Here is a 26,562-nt window from a genome sequence, read left to right on the forward strand (position 1 = left end):
TTTCTGCCACCACCAAAGTTCATGCCCCCTGTTATCTGCATCATGCAGGACATGGTGCTTGTAATCGTCACCCACTGTCTTCCACTGTCACCCACTCTTTCTCCCTGTCACACTCTGCATCCCCATGCCTTACACTGTCACTGTCTTCCTCTCCCTGTCACCCACTGATGTGTTGCATATTGTAAACTTGAATTAGGGGAAGGATGGGGACCTAAATTATATTTTTGCACCTGGTTCCAAGCACAACCCTCAAGCTCCGTCACTGGATACAGAGATAGATAGATAAATAGATAGATAGATAGATAGATAGATAGATAGCTTAAATCCAATGGAATCAGTCATGAGCACATATATTCCGTATGGAGTGAAAGCTGTATGACTTCTCATTCTCTTTTCTTTTATAATTAAAATATGTATGGCATTTGAATGGCTTTGAGCTGATATTAAAAGGCACAATCCTCAAATTTAGCTTAAAACAAAACAGAAGAAACTAATGTGAGCTGCATGTAGAACGTAAAATCTGATATATCTTATTTTTGCACAAACTTCATTAAAATGAAAATCTTCAGGCTGCCACTTGACAGCTTTCCTACTGATCATTATGGTGTTTAGTGGAAGTTTAGCAGAGCACAGCTTGACATTCTTCTAACAGTGTACTGGTATACTGTGATAAATTTAAAATATACAGTATCATATGAACTGATTTGCTAACATTAACTCTGCTCATGTTTGAAATGTAGTGGAAGCAATCATAATAGGCTCTATAAGATTAAAGCACATTACATACTGTATGATGCAGCACGTGCTGAATACATTCAGTCCATGACTAATAAAAAGGCTGCATGCCTCTAGCATTTTTTTCAAGGGCTTAAGGAAAAATACGAGAGGTTTATGATAGAGAAGATATATATTTACCGCATATGGCCATATTGATCTGGCCAACATAACACATGGCCACATGCCAGCAAGATAAAGGGAAAAGCTGCCATTCTTTGGATTAGGGATGGCCATCAACCATCGATGATTCAAAATCGTGAATGGTTTATGACCGATGTTGAATAGTTTTGCCATCGATGAGGGAGAACCAGACAGTCTCCCTCCATCGATGTCAAAGCATATGCCAAAAGGTTTTTTTTTCCTTTAGCCAATACCATAGCTCCACTGCCAATACCTGTAAAGCCCCGCTCTATGTTCGGATTGGCCCACAGGTGAGTCAGTCAAATAAAAAGGTAACATAACAACATTTCCCACACACCCAGGCCCACCACTAGGGGGTTGCTGTGTGTACAGCTCTCTGTAAGAGAGGGAAGGACCCAGACAGCTCATTTTGCCCACCACACCCCCTGCCACTGCCTCTGCTGTGTTGCCTGCACTCTCAGTGCGCAGAACAATGCCCTGCAGAGTCCTAGAGACTTCTTCACCTCCAGAGGCAGAGCTGGCGTACCACCGGAAGATGCTCTGATTGGCTAACAGTACACAAGCTCTGATTGACTCACCAGCCGTGCCACATTTTAATTGGCTGCCGGCATCTGGAGGTGAAGATGCCTGCACACAGGGAGCAGGGCTTCGTTCAGTCACTGCGCACTGAGCTGGAGGAAACACAGAGGGTTGGTAAATGAGGGGGGGCCCAGACTAAAACTTGGTCCTGGTGGCAGTCCTGCATACACCCCTTCCTATGACCCTATACATGGTGAGTGAGAGGAGTGATCTCATGATTGTTGTTGCTTGTGATTGGTCCTCCTACTCCTCAGCCCAGTTTTAGGGCCAGATGTACTAAGCTTGAAAGGTGATAAAATTGTGATTGTAACATGACAGGTAGGAGCTGATTGGCTGGTGGTTTATTACTTAAAATTTTATCACTTTTCAAGCTTAATACATCTGGCCCTAGTCTGAAAAGGGTAGACAAACGGAAAGCCACATGCAGACTGTAATGTGCTGACAAAGGGGAGGGGAGAGTAGTAAGATCCTAAATGTACAGTAGGTATTTGTGAAGCTTTAAAGGTGCATTGTCCAAAAATGTAAGAACAGACTTGGAAAACAAAGCAAATGAGAACCAATATTAAAACAACATATTATGCCTTACAAATATGAAATCTAGTAAAATACTATTTTAATACTTAGTTTGGTTAAAGTTTATAATGCCATGATGTTTTCATATATGAATTACCAATGTCCTGCTAATTGGAGAAGGACTCTTGGACACCCGACAGCATATAGACCATGGTTATATATGCTATTTAAAGTTGATGCAAAATAAGCTCACACTTTGCTTGATTAAACAGAACTGTTATCTCTACTTTTCAGGTAATTGATTGAGCTTCTAATTTAATTACTTGGAACTATAATAACACCATTACATGGATATAAATCAAAACATCTTGTGAACTTCATGACATGACATCTTCATTTGCATATATCTTGCCTCGGCATCAACCATTAGGCTTTGATAAATGATCCCACCCAATCTTGTTGATGTTCCATTGATTTGGCATTTTAATGCATTCAGATAACTTTACAAAGTTCAAGATGCTCGAGAAAAAAAAAGTTTGAAGGGTAAATCCAAACTTTTGGAAAGTGGATAGTGTCAATCTCATACCCTATGAAAAAAATGGCCTCTACAGTATAACAAATTAGACAGCTGGGTCTAAATCTGCCTGAGATAATACAACACAGGAGATAGCAGAAACATGATACATTACTTGTGATTGTGACAAACATGCAGAATCAGTTAAATCACTTATTTCCGAGTAGGGATGCATTTTTTTACAGTCCTGGAATTCGGAGAGTACCGGGATTGGCTTGCCTGGTAAAAAAAAAAAAAAGCAAAGCCGCTCTGCATATTTAGGTACATGAGCGGTGGAGCCGGGTGGGCAAGCGATGGAGCCGGGAGCTTGGAGCCACGGAAGCTGGGTGGGTAAGCTGTTGTCCTGGAACCAGGCAGGATGCAAATTCCACAATAAACATGGTGGGAGGGCAGCGCGCACATAATGAGGCGGCCTGTGTGGCCTGCACAGCTTGACCTCTGACCTTAACCTGCTGTAGAGAGCCGCGCTGCCAGGGAGCGGGTGCTCAGAAGCTGCCCGGCATTAGACTACATATGAAATCCTGGCATTTTGGGGGGCCAAATCCCGGGATCCCACCAATCCCGAGATTGACCACCCTATCTCCAAGCAATTAACATGAATTGTAAGATATTGTAAGCATTTGCTTATGAATAAAACACAAAGGGTGACATCATAAAGTTTAAACATCACAAGAATTTCGGGAAGAAGTCTTTTTCTGGCAGGGACACCCAAAGACTTTATTAATCATTTAAGCAATATCACACTATATATGTTTTTTCTTTTTTATGTATAATACACCGGAGGATTGTCTAAAATGGATACAGTGCCATACTTTTATCTTGACCGACCTCACGGTGATACGTAACTCTAATCATTTCGTCTATTTGAGCGCAGTTATAATGTTCCATATTTTTGTTTGAAGTCTACAGACCTCAGTGTCCGCAGGTTGGACGTGAGGGCACATACAGCCTCTGCTGCTGTACTCTGGAGAAAGCAGCAGAGGCAGGGAGGAGGTGAATGGATGCCTGTGTGCAGCATCCATTCACCTCGCTGATGGGTGCTGTGGGGGGTGCACGGGGGCTGGGGGCAGCCCAGCAGCTTACCTTGGTGCTGGGCTTGCCCCCAGGGCGGCGATCTGCAGTTCCGGCAGCCCTGATGGGGGTAATCGCCGCCTCCGTCTACTCTGCGAGTAGGAACCGCAGTGTAAACGGTGCAAATCCCTGATCCAACCTGGCTTGGATCCTTGTTCCAAATACAGGGTCAGATCCGGGAATTTGGGTGTAAAATGGGTATTACTTAACTATTTCTACATTGGTTTGGGAAGATATTTGAGTAGACACAATTTCACTGTCTTATCTCTATTGAAGATAAATATGATATTTAATGCTTTCTAAAGGCTACCACATTGTAATATCAGAGTCATTTGTTGTGTTGCAAACCAAAAGGTGGTTAGAATATGTTAATATTTTTAGATACACAAAAATGAACAATCATTACAAAGTCATTAGCACCAAACAAAAATAAGTTTAGTAGTAAAGTAGATCAGTCCCAAGTGGATAGTAGGCAGAATAATAATTCAAAGCCACCACTTTAATCACTAAACTTGGCAGCATTCTCTCTGAAGCTTGGGTCTGAATTAATCTTTTACTCTAGAGAATACTGTCCTTTCATGGCATGTCTACGTGTGTCCTCTGTGAGCAGATATATTACAAAGAAAACATTGTTATTGGCTCTAAATAGAAACATAAGCAAACATTTACTCATTTCATTTAAGATAAATGTGAGATAAGAAAGCATTAAGTATTAATGAGCAGCAAGATGTAGATATGTTTGATCTGGGTCACTTAAAGCAAACAGAAAGACAAATGCAGCTATAAACAACGGGGATTCTTTAAACGATGATCAGTCTTGATCTTAGGATGCCGTTCAAAATCTTAAGCTATTTTTCCTTTTATTTGAAGCCTTTTGTCCTTTCCTATATTCCCGGTAAAGTTCCTGCTTATTACGGAGATCTCATATCATATCTGAAAGTTCTAAAGTTCTGGTGTAGGCATTGTTGACATTTCGAAAAACACGCTAGGTCTATCGGTTCCCCCAAAAGTTGATGAAAAGTGTGTTGGTGATTAGGGCTGCTTGAAATTTTGGTCAATACAATATTAGAAATTTTATAAATCTATTTTTTCATTTGAAAATGTATATTTTATAAATTCTGAGTCTTTGGGGCAGGTGTATTAAGCCTTAACAAGAGATAAATGCAAGGGTGATAAAGAGAGATAAACATCCAGCCAATCACATCCTAACTGCCATGTTACAGGCTGTGTTTGAAAAAAGTCAGTAAGGAGCTGATTGGCTGGACGTTTATCTCTCTTTATCACCCTTGCATTTATCTCTTGTTAAGGATTAATACATCTACCCCATTATCTGAAATGGGAAAGTTTAAATGCATCAAACTATGTACTGTATAATATTTTTCCTTTTCTATTTTCTAAAGCTAAACCACCACATACTATATAATGTTTACTAACCTTCTTCTTCCCCTAGCCGAAGCCGAGTAGGCTGCACCATGCAGCCATTTTCCCAGGTCTCTTCTAATTCTGTAATACAGAACTCGCAAATCAATTTCAAATGCCACAAAAAAATGGCAACAGATAGTAGTAAATTATCAGGTGGACCAATCAAAAGTCAAATGTCTTGACTTAAGCTTGTGATTGGTCCTTTGTTTTGTACCCCACCCCTTAGTATTATACAGTGCACATTTATTGTTACACAGCTGAAGAAGATATACCGGTACTTGTTTCCTAGAACGGCCACAATCGCGGGCATCGTGTGACTTAAAGTTAAGGTACACGATGCCCGCGATGGACCCGATTTCCTTTGAAATTAGGTCCATTTTGCCAGCAAAGGCAAAATCGGGGGCATCGCGTCGGTCGCGTGCATTAACATGGCCTCCGACGCGACCGAAGCGATGCCCGCGATTTTGCCATAGGCTTCAATGTTAAAATATTTTTAACATTAAAATCAGGAGCATCGTGTCGGTCTTGTGCCATTATAATGGCACAAGATGAGATGACTTGATTAAGTTCATCTCACATAGGAAACAATGTGAAATGGGCCAATATGACCCATTTCACATTCTATATGGCCCCGTCGTCACCCCACGATTGCCGCCAACCCGAAGCATGGCGAGCGCAGCGAGCCCACGAGGGGACGCGTATACCTGTGAAGTTATACGCGTCCCCTCGCAGGGCTCGCTGCACTCGCCACGCTTCGGGCTCGGTGGCTCGCTGCGCTCGCCACACTTTGTATTCTCAACTGCACGCCGACGTGGATAGTAAGGGTATGAAAAGGTCGGAGTACGCGCACCGCCACCCCTTGCGGGCTCGCTGCGCTCGCCACGCTTCGGGTTGGCGTCAATCGTGGGGTCGCATTGAGGGGGTAAAATTGGGCGTCTGGGGAATAGTTTACATTGAATCCAATGTAAAATAGGGTCCCAGGGACCCTATTCACATTTGATTCAATGTAAAAATCAGTAAGATCGCCTCCGTCGCATCGTATGCGATTTTTCCGACACGATCACCCCGATGCAAATCGGTGTGGCCGTGCTAGGAAACAAGTAACGATATACCAAACAATGGAGAAATATAAGTGGAGAGAGTTAAGGAGCCAACCAATCAGCGCCTGTTATATTGCAAACATAGCCAGTTTTAGAAGCTGATTGGTTGGAACTCTACCTCTCTCTACTTTATCTTTGGCCAGTGTTTTATACATCTCCCCATTCTGCTTTTTCCAGTACATTATCTAGAAAGATTTAAATCGGGTTGTAGCAGAGCTTAAAATTGCTACATTTTAGAGGATTTTAAGTATTTTTCTTATTGAAACCATGAACATTGTTATGTTTCTAGGTTAACTTTGGAGTTAAAATTCACATTTCACATGAAAAAGAAAGAGAACACAAAACAGTACTTTAATACAGCTATTTAAACTCAAAGACGCAGCTTCAGTACATGGTCAAATGTGTTCACCTTGCTCAAATGTAGCTTCTGTGTTTCAGTCTACAGTACTGTATCTAAAGTTCAACAATTTTCAGCTTGATAAACATTTTGAAACAATTTCAAATGTCTTTATTGGTACTAGCTGGTTAAGGAAAAATGGAACCGTTTTAAATTCCATGTGCACAAATGCTTGACATTTAGGAAATGAGCTCCCTGAATGAATTTCAACGTCAAGGGATAGTTTAGTTCTCGTAGTTGTTATTGAGTGAAAGTAAGAGGATAGCCATGAATGTGACATAATTATTTCCAGTTATATTGTAGAGCATTCCAAAAGGCAGGTGGAGCTTTGTTGTTATGCATAAGAATAAGATAAAAAGCAACTCTATCACAAAGCATTTCAGGTAATGTAGTATTGAGAATATCTTAGACCACAGAAGAAAAAGAAAAGTACTCCATTTGTTGGGGCATTCAGTCTACCCAAGATAAGACTAAAACAAACTTTTTATTGATGTATATATTAAAAAGCATCCATAAATATATATGCCGTAGAATAAAATCAAGTTATTTAATATATACCAATTAACAGCTAAGTTTCAGTCTTAACATATCTTGGGTAGGGTGAGAGCCCCAACAAAAAGAGCACTTTTCTCATTTTTCCCTAATACAAGTTCATACTTTTAATACTTTTAAGGGTAACCTCCAGTAAATAATTAAGTATTTTGCCTGTCAGGGTGGTATTATATAACCAATGTAATTAAGAAATCTACCCTCATTTACATCTCCATATCCATTCCTAACAAAGTGCATTATTAAATACTTTGTGCAAGATTTTTTGGTAAAACAAGAAGGAAAAGAAAGACAATACAGTTTTCCAATGATGGGACAAAGGGACTACCTATTGACAATATATATATGTACAGTATGTAGACCCAATCAGATGAATCTGAAAAGTACATTATTCTAGTCTAATGGAGAATAAACAAAGTAGGTAAATGGTAAAAAATGGTGCGGTCCGTAAAGAGTGAAAACCTGTATTTTAAGTAAGACAAAGACAAGAAAAAAGATGATGTGACCAAACTCTGAAAGTGGTGTATATGTTATGTTGATAGAGATGAACTGTAATCTGTAAGCAAAGAGTAGGAAGACACATACAGTACCCTACCTTATTTACTACAAATATGGTACAACTTGATCTCTCAATTATAAAGGTAAATTCAGATTGTACAGGAAGTACCCAATCCGAGCATATACACACAACTTAAGAGTATGGTTTGCAGTGACATTTACCAAACATTTTATCCAATCTCAGCTGACATGAGGCTGGACTCCGGCCCAAAGATAATGGAATAAGTAAAGGACTTACTAAATGACAGAAAACAAAGGGCATGATGCCGAATTGAATGCAAGGCAGCCGTAATTACTCCCAATGTTCTTGCATAGAACCAAAAGCACAGTGTTGACAATATGCAGAGTTCTGTGCATCTCTTTACCCTGACCTATGAATAGTTTCATAGCCAAGATAAAATGTACAATTATATTGATCTCTGCACACATGTACGAGCCCCAGCCTTGGTGAAAAAGATATATATCTGAAAAATAGATGTAACCGATTTGTGTGTAACTCAGCGTCACCCTCACTTGCATGGCTCCAGAGCAATGTCTAATACATAAACTGAAGAGTGTTCCACTCTGACTCAGTTTCCACATTGTTCTAGAGGAGGCTGGCAACTAGTGGAGTACTATAGGAAACGGTCCTTGATGATGACAATGGTGGCGATTATGGTATTGGGCACCACATGTCCAGATGGATCTGCAATTTTTACATTTTTTTATTGTCAGTTGTGCAGTCCCAGTCTCCAAAAAGACATGAATACATGAGACGGATTCGGCATGAAAAGCCGGCGGTCGGGATCCCGGCGTTCAAAATCCCGCCGCCGGAATCCCGAACGTCAAAATCCCGACAAGGGGGGGATGTGGATCGCCCCCCCTTGCGGGCTCGCTGCGCTCGCCACGCAGTGGGCCCGGTGCCTCGCTACGCTCGGCACACTAATTTATTCTCCCTCCGAGGGTGTCGTGGACACCCACGGGGGGAGAAAGTGTCGGGATTTCGGCATTTGGGATTCCGGCGTCGGGATTTTGAACGCCGGGATCCCGACCACCGGGATTTAAACTGCATCCCCATGAGACAAGAGTCAAGACCAAGAAGTTTATTCACTAAAGTGCAGGTTTTCAGAAGAGCAGATGTTGCCTATCACAGACAATTAGTTTATAGCAACTGTCTTGAAGAAGGTGATAGATAAATGATATGTCTGGATGGTAAAATGTCTGCTTCTGAAAACCCACACTTTAGTAATTATACCCCCAAAAGAGTAGAAAGAGAGAAAGGTTATAGGTTAATTGAGTAGGTTAAGAAACAGAAGACACAGCTTTACATTACCGTAAGATGGAAAAGTAACTTAAGGAAGAGTAACATTTCAATAGATATTGTTATTGAAAGTTGGACAGGAAAATAATTCAAGAATGCATGAGATACGCACATGACTTTTGTTAGAACATAGTACCCCAAGATATCGAGCACATTGTTATACAGCTGTTTGACGGGACGCCGCAAACAGCGTATAACCAAGCAAATAGACTGAGACAAAAGCACTGCAACTATCAGCAGCCAGTATTTGACATTGAACTGTGAAACATACAGACCAGGAGATTTTGCCATAAATCGTACACAGAGGCCAGGGGCCAGTGCACAGAACGTGACATTATCTGTACTGCATGTATTACAAAATCACTGTTACAAATTTAAAAGTAAACAACGTTTAGATTAACAGTGTGTCATGTTTATATATTACACTTGTTTAGTATCAACCACATCAGATTGAGTGCGGCACTATCCCCAAAGTATATACAATAGATCAGATATGTAGAAATAAAAAATATATATATACACATACCTGTAGAATAAATTATAGATTAATAAAAAGAATACTGTAGGTAATGCTTTAGGTTGTTCTAAATATCTCTATTAAATTTCTTAAAATCTATCTTCATCTTGCCCACCCTTACCCCTATGACTGAAATACACAATAGCTATTATTTGGTTAGCTTAATGGACAAATGGTAGCATGGTTGATCGGGACGTATATTGGTCTCCTGTTTTTGAGATGAGATACACCGGTGTTGCAGATTCTGATAAATCCTTGAATTATATATTGATTTTTGTAGCCCTAGATAGAAGGATGTGGCTGCCATTATATGCCGATTAATTATAAATTAATTGAATTAATTAAATAATACTGAAAAAAATGTTGAACATCATAAATGGATAAACAAATCAATAATCTTATTGTTTTCATGGTGTAAGCTAACACATGCTTTAATAGATTATGTTTTGACAAAAAGAAAGGCAAATTTTAAAGAAATCATATACTGTGTTTACCACTGGTATGCCACATACATTGAAAACACTACACTGACAATCAAACAATTAGCGATAAGTGGAAAAGAATCAACAAAATAAAGAATTTGCTGAATTTCTGATGGCTCAACGGTCTCAAATTTAAGAAAAATGTTAAGAATGCTTATTAAAGTTGTAGGCTTCCATTTTGAACAATAAATTGCATGTTAAATATCTTAAATGAATGCAAAATGAAAACAATATATCATATAAATTACTTTAATCTACAAGCTGTAGTTATCAGGAGATACAATTTGGGACAGGATCTGCAGTTGGTATACGGTCATTGTACCATATTAGGTGGACAAGCATTGGTTAGACCAATGAAGGTCGACATGGCTTAGGTCAAGAACACAAGAAACAGGTCGACAGTGTTGGAAGTTCGAGACACAAGCATTAGGTCGACAATGGCTAGGTCGAGATGAGTTTTTCATTTTTTATTGAGCCATGCGCCGACAAGTGGTATTTCATGCCCTACCATCCACTAGGGCATGGAGGGAGAATAGAATGGTGTTCCGAGTGTAGTGAGGCACTGTGCCCGAAGCATGGCGAGCGTTGTAAGCCATGCGAGTGGACGCGGAACACTTTAATGGTGTCCATGTAGACTATGTCTTGAAAAACTCTTGTCAACTTTTTGACTGTCGAACTATCCATAGTCAAACTAATGCTCGTACCGACCTTCCAACCCTGGTGACCTTAGCCATGTCGATCTATTTCATGCGTCGACATAAGCCATGTCGATCTTCTGTGGTCAACTCAATGCATGTCGACCTAATATGGGTGGACCTAATGACGCATACACCTGCAGCTACCTGTGTTAGCTATACACTAATATACCTTTCTTGATTGGAATATTAGCAATATACTTGTTTGGTAAGAGTTAAGTGTACTATCTGTGGTCAGGCAAAAAAAAAAATCCCCGTGCAGCGGGAATGCAGTTGAATAATTTTATTAGATTGCATGCTTCCTAAGGGGACGGAAGTGAATTACAATTTCTCAGAATTTTTATAAATATTTCAGGGCATTTCAACATAATACATGACTTTAATATCTTGTGTATACATCTCCCTACCGTAGCAATATTGAGTTATCTTATATACGTTTCCATGCTAACTACAGGGAATTTTGCATTTCTGAGTAGGTTATGACAGTTGCTTTGTTTTGGATATCAATGTCATCTATTCTACGTTGTGAGTCATCCATGTCATCGATTGATTTTTCTTTTTCTATTCATGAAATCAAGAAGACTGAAAAGCATAGCGCATCAATGTGAAAGAGTCACATCCTCTGCTTCTAGTAGAGCCCAAAGGGAAACACAAATCGGACTTGGCTGTCAGGAATCTGTGATCTCAGTTATGATTTTTACACAGACTGTCTACTTTTAACATTGTGTGTGTGTGTGTGTGTATATATATATATATATATATATATATATATATATAAACAATACAATGTGGTCAGGAATTGCGCTCAAAGTGGGTCTTTCGACCAGCTGCACCTCTGGAACGACTCTCCTGTTAGTGAGAGACAAGGATAGAATGCAAAAAAGGGGGGTTGTCCAGAGTGCGCTCTAGTGGTACCACCTAGCCAGAAAGGGTATGAAGTCCCAAATTGGTGTGATCCTGCAGTCACTTATATTCAGACGGAGTGTTCATATATTTTGAAATAATACCGAAGACTTCGAATATGAAAAAGTTGTTCTTTATTAGAAGCCCAACGCGTTTCGTCTACACGACTTCATCAGGGGCAAAGGCTAAAAAGTGGTACAGAGAAAGGGAATGTTGGCAAACATTCAGTACAGAAATAGAATTTAAATATATAAACTTCTTTTTACAAAATTTGTACATACCATGGCCTGGTATGGCCAGAAATCCAGACAAAGGCAAAGTGTGGGAGTATCCCTTTACACGTACAGTTAAAATCTGCAATAATGCATTCAAACATCAGTTTGATAAACCATTTAAAATTAAGGTTAAATGAGTTTGAGATATATATATATATTACATTTTGTGTTTTGTTGTTTAAAGAAGGAGCAATGTGCTATTGGCACTTCTGTTGTTTCTCAAGTCGTTATATGTATTGCACATTATATGTGATACATCCCACCCCTTTTCGCAAGCATACAATCATTTAATAATGCTGTAATCATAAATATATTTATGCTTGGGACAGCTCTTCTCATAACAGCTGTCTGTCGTATTGCAAGAGCTTCCAGGTTTACGATTCATGAGTCATACTGCTCATGTGCACAAGCTTCTTTAACCACTTAACTGGCTCATTTTTTTATGCAACCTTTTTTTTTTTTTTAAATTGTAGGGTTTTTTAATGACTTAATTAGGTCAAGAACACCTACTTAACACTTATCCAAATTGACCTAGGATTAGGTGCCATTGAAGTATAAAGTAAAAAATTGTCTAATAGAGGAAAAACCACAACAGGGGAGAGGGCCCTGCTCATGATAGCTTACAGGGGAGGGGAGGGGCAGACAGACATGGGTGACACAGAATAGGTAGAAGTGAGCATTTAACAGAAGGTTAGGCTGGGTAGTTGTCAGGGTATGGTAAAGAAACAATAGATGTGAGTGTTCCCTCCACAGGCGCCAATAACAATGCAAATGAGAGAAAGAGGAAAATACACCCCTTAACAATGGGTAACGGTCCTCTTCTCCCAATATCGGACAAAGCTAATAGTATTGAACCAACAATACCGTACGTCCCTCCTGGTGGGTGGCGTCTCCTCTTCTCCCAAATTAGAACACAATAGCTGATGCTACTAGAATTCACCGTGGACGATGCCGAAGGGCCAGGAGGCTTGTCCCCAAGGGGTTCACTCCAGGGAATACCCAAAAACGAGGGAACAGATAATAGTGCAACTCCACTTTATTTTTTCAAAAACACATAATAAACGTTAAAAAGGAGGACAAATGATAAAACAATGGCCAATTACCACAGTTGGTGGAGAACTGGATGGAAACAGCTCTCTATCTGCGCTTTTAAGCGGAGGTCAACCCGGAATCGGCCTCCACAGACAGGCAGGTGGGTAACAGGTCCAAAGTCCTCTCAAACGTCCCCTCCAATGGTAGCTGGGAACTCCAAGCGCGCTTTCGACCGTCCCTACGGTCTTTCTCAAGGAGAGTGCTCCCAGCCACACTCTGCACATGTTATATCCAGAAGGATAACCAATCAGAAAGTCCTTTTACCGATAGGCTGATCTCCAGCCAATCGGAACATAATGACCAATCCACTAGAGAGAAAACACATAACATTCGAGCTCCATAATATTTAAAACTAATGATCACAGTTACATCTGATGAATAGCGTTTTACATATATCGGGCACTGATGAGAATAATTATAGTATATGACTGTATTTGATAGCGGAGGACAGATTACACCGTCCCGATGCATATCTGCCCCACTTCCGGCTTCCAAGCCGCATCCATTCTGCTGGAGGATCCGGCCGGCAGACAGATTCTGCCGTCTCAACGTTCATTTGCCCCACTTCCGGTTTTTTCAAGCGTCGTACATGTTGTTGGAGGCGCCAGATCCGGACAGTGTGCAGGCTAGCGGAAGCGCCCATGCCCCGCTTCCGTCTATGGCGTTGTGGCAGCCATCTTGGGTGGGGACTGCGGCTGTCACGTAAGGCGCCAGATCCGGACAATGTGCAGGCTAGTGGAAGCGCACATGCCCCACTTCCGTCTATGGCGTTGTGGCAGCCATCTTGGGTGGGAACTGCGGCTGTCACGTAAAGTGCACGATATATAAAGTGCCAGATAGGATCATCTCATAAGCGGTCCGCCTCGAAAATACAGATAAATACACAATTAGACACATGCATTTGTTACGTTTCTTCGGTTTAAAACATGTTGTGGGAAACCAGAGGAACAAAAGCACTACAAGCACTTTAGCAAAGGAGGAGATGCGTTGTATATATAATTTTAACACTTTGGCTCCAGGGGGTCTAAACCTGGATTTCGAAGTGAAATGGTTTTTATAATATGTGTCCTAGTGGGGTAGTTTTATATTTATACACCAGTTTTTTTTTATAATGTTTTTATGGTATTCCTTTTTATATTTGTGTCTAATTGTGTATTTATCTGTATTTTCGAGGCGGACCGCTTATGGGATGATCCTATCTGGCACTTTATATATCGTGCACTTTACGTGACAGCCGCAGTTCCCACCCAAGATGGCTGCCACAACGCCATAGACGGAAGTGGGGCATGTGCGCTTCCACTAGCCTGCACATTGTCCGGATCTGGCGCCTTACGTGACAGCCGCAGTCCCCACCCAAGATGGCTGCCACAACGCCATAGACGGAAGCGGGGCATGGGCGCTTCCGCTAGCCTGTACACTGTCCGGATCTGGCGCCTCCAACAACATGTACGACGCTTGAAAAAACCGGAAGTGGGGCAAATGAACGCGCCTGTGGAGGGAACACTCACATCTATTGTTTTTTTGCATTCTGTATTTAAGTGGAACAAGGGTTACCACTGTTGAGTGTACCCACCAGTGGGCTGCCTGGCGCATTGACAGACCCACCCAATCCTTCTTGTAGGGTATGGTAAAGGATTGGGTCTTTAGTAAAGAGGTGGAGAGTCTGATAGGGAGAGGAAAAGAATTGAAGAGATACAGTAAGAGGGAGTACAATGGCCAAAAGCTTGGAAGCAGAGTGGGAGGAAGTAACCAGTTGACATAATATTTTCTTATGTAATGTAGTTTATATTCATCATTTGGCCAAACATCTTAAAAAAATACACTTATAACATGCTTTCATTTTCCCTATACAACATACGATTGCAGATTTTCATGTAAGATTCGGACTATTGCCAATATGTCTCGGAAACTACTATTCCCTACAATATTTCAGCAATCCCTCTTTCTGATTCTTTTTCTTGTAAAAGTGACTGGTTTTACACGCTGATGACATAAGATTCTGAAACTCAGCACATAGTGGATTTTTTTGGCCGTTTCACTACTCATCGGGAGATATCCAATAAGCTTTAATTAGTTAGATGGCTTTCGCTCTAGCTTCTACATTATCCGGCAAAGTCAATTTTTTATGCTGAGAGTTATTTTACACACTTCAGGGAAAAAGCCATTTATATAGATTCCCAGATATTGCTAATAATGTTGAAGCACTCACAGCTGCAAGGTTATTGAATTGGAGCATCAGTCCGAACAGGGCTATATATAAGAAAATGATAAAACACTAATTTTATTGGGGCAGATGTACTAATCCTTGAGTGTGAAAAAGAGCATCAGCTCCTAAGTGTAGTTTTTCAATTGCAGCCCGTAACATGTAAGATGACAGTTGGGCGCTGATTGGTTGGTACATTATCTTTCTCTGCTTCATTACTCTCCAAATCTTAGTACATCTTCGCCATTGTGAGTTCAAGCACATTATTATGTGATGTTATGATTATTCTACCTACTGTACCTTGCTGGTATACTAGCATAGCAATAATTCATTACAAATGTGTCCACATACATCTAGTCATCCTGCATATTAAGCAACCATTCTAGTCACGCCATGTTGAATGTGATGCACAAGCAGACTTTGCTGATTTAAATGATATGCAGCATAATTATATTCTGTGTGCAACACGCTTGTTTAGATCAGGGGTGACACCCACTGCTCTGAGACTCTCCTCTGATATCAACAAAAGGGAACGAAGAGCATGTGTCAAACTTTTATTGAAGAGCTTGGCACATGCTGATTAGAGGAGCCCCTTATTGGTCAAAATTCTCACACCATAGCCCCAATCTGTCTCCCCTGTCTTTCTGCCCAACATCTGCCCCCCTCTCTCTGTCCAACATCTGTCTCCCCCTCTTCTTGTTCTGCATCTGTCTCCATAACACTCTGCCTGACCAGCACCTGTCTTCTATATGTTTCTGTAGCTCTATAGCCTGTGCCCACCATCTGTCTCCTTTTTCCTCTCTCTGGACATTTGTCCCCCCCTCTCTGACTATTATTATGTGTATAAGTGGCACTACTACTTGGGCATTATGTTTCAGGGGCACTACTACTACTGTGGGCATTGCATATAATAGGCACTACTGTTTGGTTTAATGTAAATATGGGGTACTGTGTAATGTAATGTCAATAAGCTACACTACTTTGTGGTGTAATATGAATCAGGGGTCTACGTGTGGTGCATTGTGAATAAGTTTGTGCTTCTATGTGGCATAGCAAAGCGGTATTGTATGGTTAACGGGACCCTTCATTGTGAGACCACGCCACTTATTTGCAGTACACTGTCCTTTTAATAAATATGGTGCAAATTTATAGTTTGCAGGGAGGTGCTGAACACTCCCGCACCAGCCTTGCATCTCAGCCTGCGTGTCTACATGGGCACTCAGAATCTGCAACATGACCTGATTAGTGGCAATGGTACCCACTCTATTAGCAGTTGTACGCAGCTTGATGGAAATGATGCAATAATAGTGGACGTACTTATGCTTAAGTTAGCTTCTGACCATATATATTACAGCGTACTGAGTCCCACAGAGTACGCCCCACCAAATACCCACCTCCCACCACCGATTCCCCTCGCAACTATGCAAGGCGATTATAACTAGGACACATCCCATCGCATGTCTCCGCAGCAGGAGAAATCATTCGATGGTCGCCGACCATCGAATGATTTCTCCTGGCTTCACAAATAAAAGTCAATCTGAACTGATTTTTAATTGCTTGTACCTGACCGATGACAGATGCCCCCGTTAGGCATCATCCCACCTGTGTAGCCATGGGAACGCCCAATGTTTTCATGAGCGACCCCTGTCCCTGCTGCCATCCGCTCCCGGCCTGTCACAATACCTGTGGCACAGCGTCTATGCAAGCACAGCGACTATGCAAGCCGCTGAAGCCATTCGCAAAGTGGAGCTGCACATGTGAATAAAAGACCATGCATCGTCCCCAAAAAACATTGGGACGGGGCCAAATTTGCAGTAATGCAAAGAAAAGGTCAGAATGACCCCTTATGTACTACTATGTTATGAATACATTTTTGGTGCTGAGAGTTTTTACTCCTTACACTTTTTGGTAGGGCCCCCTACAATTAGCCCTTAATACGGCCTCGGTGAAACAGGAGCAAACATTAGGCAATCCATTTCCATCAAAGGTAGGTATCCAGGTCCATTGTCTTACATGATATTTTTAATCTTTTAGCAATAAAGTACATTTAATAGGCTTGAAGTACTGTGAGGCTGAGGATTTAATGAAGAAAGCACTGAAAATAAATGAGGATTGTTGCTAGGTCAACCATCGAGATAGAACAGTGAAAGGAAAAAGGTTGCTAGGAGCATAGATGATTTGTCTATTAAATAACATAAAAGAAGTGTTACACAATATCTAATAATGACATGCATTTGTGCAGTCTGTATAGCCATTCACACCTGTGTGCAGTAAATTACACAACGTGGGCTCAGATAAAGCAGAGATTGTGCTTCAGATCATTGGAGAGTTTCCCAGTTGTTTGTTGATTGGAATCCCACCCACCCACCAACCTCCCTTATGTTTTGAAATATAGTCAAAAATATAATGGCTCAATAAAATTCCATTACACACTACATGGTAGAATTGAGCAATAAATGACTATAGAACATATATCTGTACCTGTGTATTAGCAGGGCGCTCACTAAGCAAATTGCATCGCACCACCCGAGGGCAGAGAGCGGTGAATAAATGACATAGGAAAATCGCATTGCATGCGGTTTTTGCGTGCGATGCGATCGCATGCGATGCGATTTTTCCTATGTAATTATTCACATCGCAAGTGATCGCACGCAAAGGGTGACATTCTATGCTATGCGAGTATCGTTATTTTGCGGTAATTAGACCACAAAATGGCGATATCGCATTTTCCCATTAAATCGTTGATTTAATGGGATGCGCACAGGGGCTGAAATCGCATATTATGTGCGTTAAGGTCTGGTGAATAAAAATGCGAGATTAATTCGCACTTTTATCGCATCCAGATGTTTTCGCACAGAAAAGTATACAAGTCGCTTATTTAATGCTATGCGCATTTGCACAACGCATTTTTTAAGTGACTAATTATCGCACTTATTTCAGACCTGGGTCTGTTAGGCGAATTAGCAAGAACCCTGCACAGATCGCAATGTTCCGTGCAGGGTTCTGCTGTAAAAAATAAAAGAAATGGTTAAATACAAAAAAAAACGAGCGCGGGGTCCCCCGCCCGAGTCTAACCAGCCCCGGGCTCACTGAGCCGGTGCTGGTGACATAAAATCAGGGTCCCCGACAAATAGGGGTCCCCTTGATTTTATGAAACCAGCACCAGACTCAAGGTCCGGCGCTGGTTCCCAAAATACGGGGGACAAAGTGACTAGGGGTCCCCCGTATTTTAAGAACCAGCACCGGACACAACCAGCCAGCAGGGTAATGCCACAGCCGGGGGAAACTTATTATATAAGCTCCCGCGGCCAAAGCATTAACCCCCTGGCTGGTCAGCATGGGCAGGGGTCCTGGGGAAGTGGGGACCCCCCCAATGAAGGGGTCCCCCCCTCCAGGACTTACCAGCCCATGCTGATAGTCCGGGACTGTCCCCGATGCCCCTGGCCGGTGGGCATCGGGCTGATGATTTGTGTAAAAAAAAGAATGAAAACTATTGTTTTACACTGGCGAACTATGAGTCCCAGCAAGCCTACCCCGCATGCTGGGACTTGGGGAACCACAAGTCCCAGCATGCGGGGCATTAAAGGGCCCGCTGGCACTTGTAGTTCTGCAGTGAAAAAAATAGTGCACAAAATCACACTGACACCCTGTAAAATAAAACTTTAATACACACAAAACACACACACACTGATACTTACCTACCTTGAGCCCGTAGGTCGGTCCCTGGATCCTGGGTCCGTCCTCCGGGGCTCCAGGGCAGAAGAGTCCGGTTCCGGGGCCTTGGTCCTGGTTCCGGGGCTGGTCCTGGGGTTCCGGGGCTCCTGGCGTGAAGAATCCGGGGTCCGGGATCCGTGGTAGTCCCCAGGGGTACCTAAGGAGGCAAATCCAACTCACCTGCTCCCCGGCGGCGACCTCCGGTGACAGCGCTGCTCCAGACTGGTACCCGGCTTGCAGGACTTTGCCCGGCGCTGAGATGTTTCCTCCTCGCCGTCTCTGAATAGAATGATTTCTCGGCCAATCAGGAGCCGAGAAAGTCGGCTCCTGATTGGCCAGAAATCATTCTGAATACAGACGCCGAGGAAGTAACATCTCTGCTCTGGATGCGCTGAGATGTTACTTCCTCGGCGTCTGTATTCAGAATGATTTCTGGCCAATCAGGAGCCGACTTTCTCGGCTCCTGATTGGCCGAGAAATCATTCTGTTCAGAGACGGCGAGGAGGAAACATCTCAGCGCCGGGCAAAGTCCTGCAAGCCGGGTACCAGTCTGGAGCAGCGCTGTCACCGGAGGTCGCCGCCGGGGAGCAGGTGAGTTGGATTTGCCTCCTTAGGTACCCCTGGGGACTACCACGGATCCCGGACCCCGGATTCTTCACGCCAGGAGCCCCGGAACCCCAGGACCAGTCCCGGAACCAGGACCAAGGCCCCGGAACCGGACTCTTCTGCCCTGGAGCCCCGGAGGACGGACCCAGGATCCAGGGACCAACCTACGGGCTCAAGGTAGGTAAGTATCAGTGTGTGTGTGTTTTGTGTGTATTAAAGTTTTATTTTACAGGGTGTCAGTGTGATTTTGTGCACTATTTTTTTCACTGCAGAACTACAAGTACCAGCGGGCCCTTTAATGCCCCGCATGCTGGGACTTGTGGTTCCCCAAGTCCCAGCATGCGGGGTAGGCTTGCTGGGACTCATAGTTCGCCAGTGTAAAACAATAGTTTTCATTCTTTTTTTTACACAAATCATCAGCCCGATGCCCACCGGCCAGGGGCATCGTGGACAGCCCCGGACTATCAGCATGGGCTGGTAAGTCCTGGAGGGGGGGGACCCCTTCATTGGGGGGGTCCCCACTTCCCCAGGACCCCTGCCCATGCTGACCAGCCAGGGGGTTAATGCTTTGGCCGCGGGAGCTTATATAATAAGTTTCCCCCGGCTGTGGCATTACCCTGCTGGCTGGTTGTGTCCGGTGCTGATTCTTAAAATACGGGGGACCCCTAGTCACTTTGTCCCCCGTATTTTGGGAACCAGCGCCAGATCCTTGAGTCTGGTGCTGGTTTCATAAAATCAAGGGGACCCCTATTTGTCGGGGACCCTGATTTTATGTCACCAGCACCGGCTCAGTGAGCCCGGGGCTGGTTAGACTCGGGCGGGGGACCCTGCGCTCGGTTCTTTTTTTTACAACCTTGCGCTGTCCTGCAAATGTGCGATTTTCAGACATGAAAATCGCACATTTTCTGGACTAAAAACAGCGCACCACTTCGCTGCAAATCGCCCCTATTCGCACTTTTCAGCCTCCAATGCGCATCACATTAAATATGCGCATTTAGGCTGAAAAATGCGAATTTAAAATAGATGTGGTGCGCAAATAAAACATGCGCTTTTTGCGCAAAGCATAGAATGTCACCCAAAATCTCATGTGATCGCACGCAAAATCTCATGTGATCGCACGCAAAATCGCATGCGATCGCATGCGATTTTATAGGGTGCAATGCCATTTACTTCACCATACACTTCAATGAGATGCAATGAGATTTAGGCACCCCCCACTATCCACGCCACCCCGATGCGTGGCGAGCGCAGCGAGCCCCACGAGGGGCAGTGGAATGCGTCCTCCCGACCTTTTCATACCCCCACTATCCACATCGGCGTGGAGTTGATCTTATATAGTGAGGTGAGCGAAGCGATCCACCGAGCCCGAAGAGTGGCGAGCATCCGCTTGCCACGCTTTGGGCTCGGTGGCTCGCTGCGCTCGTCACACTATATAAAATCAACTCCACGCTGGCGTGAATAGTGGGGGTATGAAAAGGTTGGAAGGACGTATTCCGCCACCACTCGCCACGCTTCGGGGTGGCGTGGATAGTGGGGGGTGCCTAAATCTCATTACATATCATAGAAGTGTATAGTAAATTAAATGGCATCGCACCATAGGAAGTCGAGCAGTGAATAAATTACATAGGAAAATTGCATCGCATCACACGCGATCGCATTGCACGCGATCGCATTGCACGCAAATAACAAATGCGATACGATTTTCCTACGGTGCCGTACGTATGATAATTGGGCGCCCTGATAATACACAAGTACCCATATATTAATGGGGATGTTTTGTAAGATTCTTCAGTATGCTTCCACATATCCAGGGCATACAATACAATGGGATGACTATATATAAATAATGCCTGTAACACATTACATAACACCAACAATTACGTATGTGTATTTTGCTCAAAACATAGTGGGGGGGATTTACAAAGATGTGAATTCTACTTCACATGTGATGTTGCTATGGGCTACCATTTAGAATCTACTTCTTATTTATTTAGCACACTCTAGAAGATAGTAGACAGGATCTGATTGGTTGCCCATAGCAACATCACATGTGAAGTAAAATTCACATCTTAGAAAATTTCCTCCAGTATTCCCCATTACTATTACAATGTGTTTGGTATTAAACTGCTGTTGCCTTATAACAAAAAGACCTTTCAGGGTATGTACAGTTAGGGTTAGGGTAAATACAATATTGATGCTAATTCATGAATGGTTCATTGCTAATGGGTGGACCCCATTTGGATAGTGTTCCTGTGTTTGTGTATTTGCGATTCCCTAGTCTTAATAAGATGAGCAATACTTTCACTCAAGAGTCGCCATCTTGCATATAAAGGTTTGTGTAGGAGCATGGAAGGACAAAAATACTATTAGCTGTGTAATTTGCTTGTAAATGGCTCCCAGTAGGCAAAACTATGAAGCTAATGTATTCATTAGTTACAAGAAAACGTTAGTATTGTTGTGTATGTTGATGGAAGGTAGCGTTAGTTGTATACCTGTAAAAGTGAGCGGCATTATTAATTTCCACTAAATGTTCCTTCTTGTGTAAGTAAAAGAGCCAACGCACTCACATCCACAGTGGAACCTTATAGGACAGTTCTGGTCCATGGTTTTAGTGCACTGACCAGGACCGCTCCAGAGAGATGTTCTACACTATTGTACCGAAAGAAGCAGGCCTACAGTATATGTGAATGTGGCGTATACTCACAGCCTAGCAAAGGGGTAGATGCTGCCCCGCCAAACATTCGCCCCTCCATCTGAAGTCCGTTCGCTAGCATGTGAGTGTATGTGCTCACATACACATCCACTCAGATGAGGAATCATTTGATGGTCACCCACCATCGAATGATTTCTACTGTTCGCTAATAAAAGTCAAACTAGACTGACTTCTATTTTTCACCGAGATAGCCGAATTCGGGGTGGGCGCTGACTTCATGTGATGTCAGCCGCCCGCCTCAACACACCTGCCTTCACAGGGGAACGATCCGCGTTTTTTAAATGGGGATGACCATAACACTTGGCCCCTGCGCCAGCCCCCAGCCCGACCCCGGCCCTCGCTTCCCTTTGATATATATGCACATACCTCTAAAGAGTAGTTTTAATAGTTTTATAGTTGTTTCTGTCACTCAGTTTTATGTAATATATGTGGTGAGAACCATAAGTGCTTCCTTTAGATCAGGCATGTCCAAACTATGGCCCTCCAGCTGTTGTGAAACTACAATTCCCATCATGCCTTGCCACAGTTTTGCTATAAGGGAATGCTAAAACAATGGCAAGGCATGCTGGGAAGTGTAGTTTCACAGCAGCTGGAGGGTCACAGTTTGGACATGACTGCTTTAGGTCCTTCTTGTGTCTTCTGTTTCTCTTTTTCAAGGGCCAACTCCTCTACCAGAAGCAACAGATGGTCTATATAGGAATGTAATCTGGACACAATACACAATACCTACATTACTGCCATTTATGTGCAGTCTCTATAGTAGTGAGATAGAACATTACAGGCTCAGTATGATTTCCCGACATTCAAAATACAAGTCAAAATACCCACAAGCAATGGCAGGCAGTCAAAATACCGACATTTTAAAATACAGACATTTATGTCGGCATGGTCAAAATGCAGACGTGGTCCAAATACCAACATTTAAGATGTTGTCAAAATTCTACATGATTATTTGGTGGGTGTCTATGTCGCTATAGGTAGACATGGACAACTTATAAAGTTTACCACTTCCCCTTGTATAGCTTGCTGCACTTGCCATGCTACGGGCACGGTGCCTTGCTGTGTTTTGCACACTACTATATCGTGAAGTAAGAACAAGTCGGTTTCAAATAAAAATTTTTTATAAAAAACTTGTCAAATTTTTGATATTTTAAATGTCAGCGTTTGAAATGTGTCAGCATTTTGACGATGTCGGCATAATGAATGTCGGTATTTTGACTATCTGACATTGGTTGTCAATATTTGGACCGTCGATTTTTTTGGTATGTCGGTAAATTGGCTGCATCCCAACATTACTTACACCAAATAGTCATGCTAAATAAGAGGGTCCTACTCGCGAGAGCTTACAATCGATTCTATCTGATACAGAATAATATCATTTCTATAATATTCAGACAGAACACGCTTAAAAGATATGAATTATTGATTCACTATAATATTCATATAAATTTGATTGGCATTGTGGTACAGGGCACTAATTGTCATTGCAATCTATAGTAGCTAATGACCGTGGTCTCTTTAAATATCTATGGTACAGTACTGTAATAATCTCTTCCGGGGCTTCTGGGAATAACAAAGCAATAGTGAGATATGTAACACTTTGCTACTGCAATATGTTGCCCTTAGTATTCATGAAAGTCTTGCTGTACGCTCAATACAAGATTAAAATACAAACACTATATATCTTCCCTTAACCCAACAGAGAGTAGAAAAAAATGTCATTCTGTATATATGCACTGCACTGAACTGCTTTCAACTCTGCTACTATTACTAGGCTGAAGCATTGGAGATGAAGCAATAAGTTATAAGAAGCAGCTACATGCATAAAATTGAATAATGGTGACCTTTAATTGAACCAGGCAGTGTGACAATCTCAATAAATTAAATCTTTCTGGAAGTGTACCATATTTTCTTTGCCTAATAAATTGGCTGGTACGTCAGCCATTGCAAAGTCTAAGTATTATGATCCTCTTACTTTTAAAATACACTGTTTCCCATGTTCACTTCTTTCTCACACCAAACAAGAAAAAAAAATCAAAATGACTTCAATAAATCATTACTTTACTGTACAAGTCTAAGAAGAGCATTAGAAACACTGCCGCAAAACCTTTACTTGCCAATACACCATGAAACTTTATAATACACATATACAGTAATATATATATATATATATATATATATATATATATACGTAGCTTCTTTATAAGTTTGACATTTTTAAAAAAGCCATAATAACTGGTTGAAACGTCAACCTTATAAAGACTTGATCTTTGAAAAAGCAGCTGACACAAGTAAGCGGGGAAACGCGTCAGTTCACAAATCCTACTGCCAACTGAAAGGTACTGCTGGCCGGCTTATTGGAGCTCCACCTCTAACTCTGCTGTGTCTCTAAGAATTTGGGACCTACACGAAAATGCTTTCTTTGTGAGACTTTTTTGCTAATAGCACCTTCTCGATGCCCCCCAGCCGATCTTAAATGGGAGTGTGGTAAATATACCAAGTGTCTAATCAATAATACTAACATTGGAATGATTATATGTGACTGTCTTCCATACTAACAATATTGGATTGCCTATTTACCATCATCACTAAACCTACTTTTGGCTTGAGGTTGGAGAAAGTGGATTTATCAGATATCATATTAAAAGAGGACGTTGATCTCCTCCTCTGCAATATATGGGCTATTTTAGCATATTTTATTTATCATTTAGGATAATCCTGATTCTTTATTTTTTACTGTTTGCATTCATATTGTTATTTATAATTGTTTATGTCTGGTATCGGCCGGTGCCTATGCAATTGATTATTACATTTTATTACTGTCATTATTATTGTTTCTGTATCTTTGAACGTTCTTAATTAATTAATTTCATTAGAGATTGGTTTTATTCTATCCCCTGAATCCAAGCGCTTTCTCTTGTTGTTGTAACCTTATAAAGAGGCTACATGTTGATTTATTTTACTATAAGACCCAAGTGCCGCGTATTTACAGGACAGTACAGTTGAGTATCATTGAGACACCCCACAACGAAGGCACGGGGTGCATACAAGTCCTTAAGGAGCTGAGTGCCAGCACTATATATATATATATATATATATATATATATATATATATATATATATAGAGAGAGAGAGAGAGAGAGAGAGAGAGAGAAAGAGAGAGAGAGAACTGTGAGAGCGGCACTCCGAAAGGCTAGATGACGGCGGCACTCGACTGTACAAATAAAGAAACCAGAAGACTGGATTGGTTCCCAACGTTTCAAGGCACTAGGCCTCTTTATCAGGGTGCAGAAAGTCTTTTATATATATATGTAGATATCCATATATATATATATATATATATATATATATATCCATATCCATATCCATATATATATATATATATATATAAAATAACATTTTGATTATTATTATTATTATTATTATTATTTTAAACAAAATAATGTCCCTTAAAAAACACCCATCTCAAACATAACCACAAATACACTCAGTCACTACATGGTACATTGTAGTGAAACTAGTCATACCGTAAAAACCATAGAAAGAGCATCATGTGCGATTAAAAAACACCTAACCACAAAAAAAGCATTGAGTAAATGACAGCCTCCCGATTCTACCACAGAATAAATGAATAAATAAATAAATAGATATATAGATAGATAATATCTCTGGACATCTGACTCCATGTCTGTGGAGAAGATACTGTTTCCAGGGCCCTCCAAGGTAAATGGAAAGGGCTGTAATGGTGACACACACAGTTAGATTGTTAAATTATTTAAAAAATGTTTCTTGGTTATGTAACAAGGGGGAAATAGGCCTTAACAGCCAAATGTATCAAAGAAATAATGAATATAATGCTTTAAAAATGATTTCTGTATTAGTAAATCATCACTTTTACATACATTTGTGCTTATTATGGCTATCCTATGTGATACTCTAATGATATCCTGTTTGCGTTATTCTGAAACCATCTACCTTATCGCTATAGTAGCAACAAACTACAGTAGCCATGCTAAGACCCATCAGAGCTGTTTAGAATTTTGTTCCTCCATTGAGGATTATTAGACTTTACCAAATGACATTCTCAGTTCAGCAGAATCAAATATAGCAGGAATCTAAAAATGACATAATTGCTTCATTTTTATGACTTCGCTATTGATAACTACTTTTCTAGGCTCTTAAAAGGAATGTTCTCTGGGCCGTTTCCATTGATGGCAGAAGTATTATGTTTAATGATTGAAGAGTGCATTTATATATTAGCTGGTATTATAGTCACAATATATTAAACAATATACCGGGAACAGCATGGGGACTTCCTTTATTCAACACATAAATCGGAAGGGAAATGGCTACACGGAAAACAGATGTTGAAAAACAAAAC

General features: G+C 41.6%; 1 protein-coding gene across 10 annotated transcripts in view; it reads right to left on the reverse strand.

Moving 5' to 3' along the window:
• Positions 1–26,562, reverse strand: part of PCDH7 (protocadherin 7) — a 656,577-nt gene that overhangs the window by 104,822 nt on the left and 525,193 nt on the right. For 4 of the 10 annotated variants that reach the window (XM_083158536.1, XM_083158532.1, XM_083158535.1 and 1 more), the window contains exon 3: positions 5,090–5,158. The exons of the other annotated variants lie outside the window; for them this stretch is intronic. In XM_083158536.1, the coding sequence (XP_083014662.1) occupies positions 5,090–5,158 (69 nt within the window). The remainder of the gene's footprint in view (positions 1–5,089; positions 5,159–26,562) is intronic. 10 annotated transcript variants of the gene reach the window in all.

Source organism: Crinia signifera, chromosome 1 (assembly GCF_055691185.1).
Source record: "Crinia signifera chromosome 1, ASM5569118v1, whole genome shotgun sequence".
NCBI classification, from domain to species: domain Eukaryota; kingdom Metazoa; phylum Chordata; class Amphibia; order Anura; family Myobatrachidae; genus Crinia; species Crinia signifera.